This window comes from Lolium rigidum, chromosome 5 (assembly GCF_022539505.1).
Source record: "Lolium rigidum isolate FL_2022 chromosome 5, APGP_CSIRO_Lrig_0.1, whole genome shotgun sequence".
NCBI lineage: Eukaryota > Viridiplantae > Streptophyta > Magnoliopsida > Poales > Poaceae > Lolium > Lolium rigidum.
Window position 1 is genome coordinate 12,202,562 of NC_061512.1, and position 7,671 is coordinate 12,210,232.

At 46.2% G+C, this 7,671-nt stretch overlaps 1 protein-coding gene across 3 annotated transcripts; it reads left to right on the forward strand.

The window, feature by feature from the left end:
- Positions 1-2,284, forward strand: LOC124653291. Of its 3 annotated transcripts, none has more exons than XR_006987844.1 (4): positions 1-36; positions 316-475; positions 1,337-1,448; positions 1,948-2,284. XR_006987844.1 is itself a non-coding variant. In XM_047192361.1 (4 exons), exons 2-4 carry the CDS (start codon positions 345-347, stop codon positions 1,981-1,983), a joined length of 264 nt encoding a protein of 87 aa, XP_047048317.1. In that variant the 5' UTR covers positions 1-36; positions 316-344; the 3' UTR covers positions 1,984-2,284. The 3 variants fall into 3 exon arrangements, 2 of the variants coding, with proteins under 2 accessions (XP_047048317.1, XP_047048316.1); XM_047192361.1 differs by having other exon boundaries at positions 1,963-2,284; XM_047192360.1 differs by lacking the exon at positions 1-36 and having other exon boundaries at positions 1,880-2,284.
- Positions 2,285-7,671: the final 5,387 nt, after the last annotated feature.

Here is a 7,671-nt window from a genome sequence, read left to right on the forward strand (position 1 = left end):
CTAGGCTTTGAGATGAAATTCTCAGGGTACACTTTGGTAAATCATGAATAACATATTACTCATTTTGCATTCATCTGTCACGAAAAATAAACTTATTTCAGTTGTTAGAAACATGACAAAGTTTCAAGAAGTTTGATATATCGTCACTTTACCACATTGCTCATTTTCCATTCAGATTTCTCATGAAATAAGTACTTATATTAGTTTCTTCATACGACATGTTCCGTCACTCAAAATCACTTTGGAGCCCATCTTACTTAAATACTGCACCTCACTAGAATTACCCTAGAATGATCATCTTCACCTGTGTGATAGGATCCTACCGAAGCTAAGAAGCAAGATACATGGCGTCCCAAGGCCATTCTATTGTTGCTGTCGTGTTCGTTGACAGATGCTGCCAACTCTTCCACATACAGCGGCATCGGAGGGAAGAGGCTGTACAGAATGTGAAAGTGCAGCTGCCAGCCATTCCCAGGTTTGTCCACGTCTCGCTTCAGAATTTTTGGTCTTGAATGTTTAGCGAGTAACTTCAATCTGTTCATATACTCATGTGACAAGTTTCAGTTTAGAAGGTCAAAATATGTGTTGATCTGCAGCTTTCTGGATGTACCAGTAGCTTGAGGACACTGATTTTGAGGATTAGCCTCCTTTTGCTTTGTTGGTTATCTGATTGTGTGTTGAACCTAATGAGAGGAGAATTGACTTGAGCTTCTCTCTGTGCTAATGTGTACATCCAGAATTGTCATTGATTTATATTTTCTTTGCAAATAACTTGGCAACATCATGATTATAAGTCGTGGTGTACTCTTTTGATAAGCTTCTTAACTCCTGACACTTGTTTTAGAAATGATTGGGTTTTATTTAGAGCATTTTCTTGCGGTTTACGAGTAAAATTTCTCTTTTATGTTACTTAAGCGACCGAGCTCGTGATTCTTGTCTACCATGTTATCCGGCATGAGAACGCACGTAGTACTAAAACTATGGCTTGGCCAGCTTAATTTGCTCCATTTGCTAGGCCATGTCCACATAGAATAGGATTTCTTCTTTTTTGCTTGGTTGTGCAAAGTGTATAGGCCATCTCACTACTTTTTTCTGATGAGCACCAAGCTCCAGGCTGGTTGTTTGTGTTACGGAACTCACATCATGTGCTGATTTGGCTTTAATATGATGGGCTCATGATCCTGTAGAAGATGCATGCGTGGGTGTCATGTTTGTCTGAGTTGAAACAATCATTGCAAATATATTTAGTTGTCGCCAATGAATAGTTGAAACAATCTGCTATATATTTAAATCTGCTATATAGTTGAGATTGATGTTTTGTTTCTCGTCATTCCAGGATTATTGAGAGCAAGAGTATATGGCAGCTAGCATATGAATTTAGAAGCTGCAGATGCTCCCCGCAGCAGCCTGGTACATCATGGCCTTGCTCTTTGACTCTGTTTGTTTTGGTAAGAACTTGACTCATGGTCTTGGTTACTAGGCCCTTGTCCTGTTATGTGACTGTGTATACCACTGGTTGGTCATTGTGTGATCTTGGTATTTGATTTATTAGGAAAAGAGTAGATTATCATCCTAGTAATGCATGGTTCAAATATTCCACGTGCCTATTTAAACAATGAAGGTATCATTACTTGCTAGAAGAGGAACTATGATGTTACCTTGTTGTATTTTCTGCCTTTGATTTGTGTGCTGAGTTAGCTGATGTAGTCTTCTACACTGTTTAGCTCCTGATGTACTTGTTTTGATGTACAAGTCAGTGACCTTCCTTATCCCTGAGTGTGCTTTAAATCGAATGTTGTCAGTTTGAATGCTTTGTGTTCATTTGTTCTTTGACCTGGTACTTGTAAACTTTTAAAATCATGCTCTTTTGATTATGTAGTGGCATGTAGACGTACGGTTGCTGGATTTTAGTCGAAACCCTATGATGATTTTAGTCAAAACCATCAGGTTTTGGTCTTGTAGGAGGATATCATGGAGGATTAAATGACGGACCAGGTAGCTGGGACCGGAAACTTCCTCCCTCAGTGGCAATATATGCGGAAAGCTGTCCTGGCTCGTGTAGTGGTCCTGCTCCTGCTGTGCTGGACAGAGGCGGGCTGGCGTTGCAGCTTCCTTTTGAGCATTGTTTGATTATGTCCGGCGAGGCTTGTGAACTGTACTATGAATTATTTATGTATGTTGTGTATGTACGACAAAGAACAGATGTCATGCCGAAATTTTTAGTACTCCCGCGAATAAACCTTGAATTCATATTTAGCTAAGAAAAGGAGAGGAAGTTCTCAAATTTCTATGGTTTGATCCTTCAAGTTTGCACCCGCTAGCTAGCTAACTTCAAAATTTCTTGGTTTGATCATTGCACTTCCATCAGCAAGTGCAGACTGACGCAGCTAGCTAGGCCAATGAGGACACGTGAGATTGCCGCCCACAGTTATGCGACTTCATTGTGTATGGGTAAGTTGTATCAATTCCGAAGCACTTATGTTGTACGTCTAGTACTAGTAGTGCTTGAAGCCTTGTGCTAGCATGGCCCATGACGTTGTGCTGATGTTCCAATCTCATGTATACCTTGGTTCCAATCGATCTATGGATTTGTGTAGACAGTCCAAACGAACAGTGTACAAGTAAATGTATGAACTCCAGACAGAGAAATGCAGCATAATAACTGGTTTGGATAACAGCTCTTAGCCGCAGCAACAAGCAAGGAAATACTCATGCTAATTTCAGGAACAACCGAGAAAATATGGGGAGCGCACCCAAATCCTCATGCTACAAAATTATAGAGCAAGATATGGTGCATCCCTTCCTCCAGATTCTTGCTCTGGAAAATAGAGCAACATCATAATTGCCTGCTAGGAAAGCTAAGAAGCCACGCAATTACTGTGGATGCTTACAATGCCATGCACGAGGGATGCCACTACGCTAATTGAAATTTCCATTAAAACTTGACACGCATAGATTGACCATGCCAGTGGCGGAGCTTCCTTGAAACAAATTAAACCATGCCATGGCCCGCCCTACCTAACTGGACCATGCAGCAACCACCAGCACCAATCGGTGGCGTTATGGAATCTCTGCCATACACAAACTAAGCAGCAAATGGATTACAGAATACACTCATCTTCTTCCCTCCACAACACTTGAGAACGGATCGGCGGTCTCCTCGGCGATCAGCCATGGCGAGGCCTCGAGGAGTGGGCGTGCATGGGCCCAACAGAACTAAATACAGGATCCACCATGTCCCCAGAAATTCAGGAGTGATTTAACTGCGTGCCTGATTTCCCATATTGCTACCGTGATTTTCGGCAAGTCACAGCCGCGTGATTGGATTGCTTTCCTATTAATTAGGCTTAACTTATGTTGCCATGTCAGCGATCCGCGTGAAGATGCATCTGAGCGGTCTATCGCTCCGGACGATCAACGGCGCGAGGAGAGGCACGCGAGCGAACTGATCCAAGACGAGCTTCTTCCCGCGCGGCCCACCTCTCTCTCTCATCTCAAAACTCCATACCTGCGATGCCCCAAACTTGACTCTATAAGTACAAGGCCACCGGCAGCACAGCCGCGCGTCGGCTATCGCGTGACTTGTGACTTTGGACTTTGGCGTCGGCGACGAGAGGAGAGGAGAGGCGCCACACTCTGTACGTACTAGTGAATCGGGTGGATCCTAATCATGGTGAGGGCGAGGTGTTAGGGAGAAGGAAATGGTTTGGATCCGATGGCCGCGCGCGAGGGCGAGGTGTAGGTGTGCCTGGTCAATTCGACCCTCCAGTAAGTAAGGTACCTAATCCTGGGTTGGTCTCTTTGTTTTACTTAATTTGTTCCGATGAATCAAGCCATGGATCCTTGGTAATCTCATCTCAAAGATACCTTTATTTGTTAGATTGACTGACTTGAGGAGCTGCAGTGCTTTCTCTTGCTCTTCCGAGAAGCTTTCCACCCTCTCATCACACCAGAATTCAAGTCTGTGGAGGGACGGGGCAAGGAGGTTGCAAATAGGACCCACAAGCAACCCAGAGATGTCATCCACCGTAAGTTCCTCCAATCTAGAGATGTAACCTGCAGGCAATAATTTGGTCCTTACCACCTCTGAGAGCAGATCTGCTGCTACGGTGTTGCTGTTATGCATTTCCAATTTTTTGAGGTTTACTGCAGTGAGAGGATTGAATCCGTCCACTGTTAAGTTACTGCAATCTGTTAGAGTTAGACTGGTGAGAGACGTAAGGTTTGAGAGCAGAGCCATTGACTTCATGCTTGGCTCGTCCGAAACATCAAGTTCCCTCAGGGAAGCAGGAAAGGATGGATGGTCTGAGCTCCAACTCCTGCTCCCATGGGCCACCGAGAGAAGAGTTCACCACAACAGTATGTTTTTAGTGATTGGAGCGATAAGCTGTCCTCCTGAATTCCTCCTCCATTCTCCACAGGCACAAGAACCAGGCCCTTGCAGTCTCTAAAGCTAAGGTACTGCAGTGAGCTGGATGAGGGGAACTGCATTACACATTCCTCATAGTCATCATCAGCGGAATGTGCATATATCTCCAACACAGAAAGAGATGGGAAACAATTTAACACTTTTGATGCTGATTTGCTGGTAAGATGAGATACATTTAAACTGAGACTGTTAACTGAACGGAAGACAATACTGCCATCCAGCTCTTCAGGGAACAAACCACCGCATCTTCTGGCAGCTAGATTTCTTAGAGTTGTAAGCTTTCCAATGTCTGTCAATGAAATGTGCGATGTACCTTCAATAGTCACGAGAGCCACCTCCTACACCACATCAGCACCACTAGGGAGATCAACGTCTACCCGTAGAGCTATAGTACCTCCCAGATGTCACCCACGCTTCTTCACCAAGGCTTGCATCTCCTGCTCCTTTGGCACACAGATGACCACCATGCACTAACGATGCGAACACCTCCTATCTGCTAAGCTCTCGTGCCTAGAACCGGGTTGGGTAATCTGGCCTACCTACGCCCCCTTTGCCATGCACCTCCAGGTACCACCATAGCCGACGGTCCTCCCGCATCGACGTCACCATGTCGCATCGGACACATCCCCTAGTGTCACCACGCTCAACTATATCACCACCCCCACACCCAAGAAACACCGGTGGGAAAGATGGGAGATTAAAAAAAACACCACGCCGCCACCATCTTTGACACATGCGGCTTTGCCGGTGCCAATCCAGCTGTGGTGATACATGGGAGGGAGGGCCCTTAGTGGTGGCGATAGTTGGGTTCTCCATGTCGCCAGAGAAGTGTGACGTGGGGGAGGGGTGCAGGGATTCGTTTAACGATGATGAATTATGGTCATATTGTTATGGTAAATAAACTGAGTAAATAGGTTGTTGTATTATTCTGCCGAACAAAAAGTCTACGGATCATAAAAACGAGACAATATAGATTGGATATAATCCGTCCACCACATATACTATAGCTAAAAGCCACATACTCATCGACCATCGATCACATGCAAATATATAGAAATGAAAGGGCTTCCACATAATCAACATTTAATTATTTATAAATCCTCCTCCAAGTTCACATCTCCTCGACTCCCATGTATTGTTCAGCATCCAAGTACTCCCTCCGGTCGGATTTAATCGACGCGGAGGGAGGCCAGCGCATGCACATGATTAGTTGGTTTGGTGCGTCAATCTTTTGCGACCAGAGGTAGTATTTAGCACCAGCCCAGGTCATGGTCATCAGAGATGTCCTCCCGAACCTGAGCTCGGAAGTGTGATCACTCCATTGGGCCCAGGGATCTTCACGCACTGATAAGCATGGTGCAAGACGGCCATGAACTTGGCGATAGCTGGCCGCCCTAAGATAGCGTTGAAAGGGATCTCAACGTCGTCGGCCACATCAAACAGGACATCTTCTCTTCGAAAATTTTCTGGCTTCCCAAGCTGCACCGAGAGCCATATCTGCCCGATGGACGTGACCGTGATGCCGGAGACGACCCCCTCGAAAGAGCGGGTCACCGGCCCGATATCGGATCGGGAGATCTGCATCTTGTCGAGCATCTCGGCGGTGATGATGTTGAGAGAACTCCCTCCATCCATGAGCACGTCGTGGACCCAGTGGCGGAAAATGACGGGCTGGACCACGATCGGGTTGCGCCCGGACAGGTCGGAGATGTCTTTGCAGTGGGCCTTGCCGAAAGTGATGTCGACCTCCGACAACTTGAGCTGCTTCTCCCGCGCCTCCTTGGCCTTGATCTTCGCAATCTCCTTGTATGCACGGCGGTCGGCGGCGTCGGAGCGCTCGTCTTTGCGGCGTTTACGGCGGCCGGAGTTGTTTTCTCGGTAGCAGTCTTGGAGCAGCATCCCCGCCAGCTTTACTGCCTCGATCAGCATCTCGTGAACGCAGCGGTCGAGGCTGCGCTCGGCCCTGGGGCGCCGACGGCGATCAGAGTTGCCCGCCGTCGTCTCGGTCTCTTTCTTCTTGATCCTTCTCTTTTTCATGGACGGTGGTGGTGGTGATGACGGCGGCGTGCCATCGAGGTTGTAGGCAGAGGCCATCGGTGGATGCTTTACCGCGGCGGCTGGTCAGGATCGATGTTGGGGTACGTCCTTGGGAAGCATCTATATATTGATTGCCTGCGTGCGCTTCTTTGGTGAGCAATCTTTTTAATTTCGAAAATGAGATCAGATTTAATTAAGACATTTAGTGGAGTATTCTTGTCTCACTGTTTCTTGTATGCCAACAAAGTAAAGTTTGTGGTCTCTTATATTTTGTCTAATATACATCTTCTTGTTTTCTTCCCCGGTACCTCTACTATTCCCTGTAACCGGTGTGAAGCGACGTGCTGCACAGCGAATATAATATCCGTTAAATTTTGATCGGACGGTGTCAGGAGCAACCGATTTTCTGGCCAATATCCGGCGACCGACGGCCAACGCGAGCCTTTTTTTAAGAGAACGCATGTGCTTTATTAATCAACCAGAAATAGGGTCATTACAAATTGCAACCCGGATATACTCCGGGGGCATACCGCGCCACACAGACATACTAGCAAACTCACATGAACGAGCTAAGTTATGCGCTACAAAGTTTTGCTCACGACCAACATGTCGAAAATAACAGCTAGAAAAAATAACTGACAACTTCTTAATATCATGGATTATCAATCCACAGCTCGAACGGTCGCTTTTATCGTCCTTCATACGCTGTAGAACATATAGGCAGTCAGAGGCCACAATGAAGCCATCTAGACCTTCATCCTTCGCCCAGGAAAGGGCAAGCCTGATCCTCGGCCAGCTCAGGGTTCGAAACACTAGGGGAGCTATCACCAATACCAGCAATGCACACACCCATTTGATCACGTAATACGGCCCCAACTCCCATCCTGCCCGAAGTAGCAAAAATAGCAGCATATACATTGAGCTGAAGCATACCTTCCTGCAGCGGAGACCAGGAAACTGCTCGAGAGGTCTCACGCCTTTGGGCATGCGAGGGCTTGGATAGATGTGTCAGAATCAGCTCGACATAGGCTTTATTCTTTTACTGCAATATTGAGGGGATTAACAGGCCTCGGGTTAGTTGAGCAGGAGACTTCACTCGTAATAACAAATTTGGCTAGTTTTGCTTGGTGCAAGAAAAAGATATATATGGGCGGTTTTTGTACTATAGTACTATTATATACGGTAGCTATAAAATGTGTCTTATT

Coding starts and splice junctions, on each gene's coding strand:
- LOC124653291 (XM_047192360.1), top strand. CDS start 345: ATGGCGTCCCAAGGCCATTCTATTGTTGCTGTCGTGTTCGTTGACAGA. Junction 476..1,336: donor CAGCTGCCAGCCATTCCCAG/GTTTGTCCACGT, acceptor TCGTCATTCCAG/GATTATTGAGAGCAAGAGTA. Junction 1,449..1,879: donor CTTTGACTCTGTTTGTTTTG/GTAAGAACTTGA, acceptor TTGATTATGTAG/TGGCATGTAGACGTACGGTT.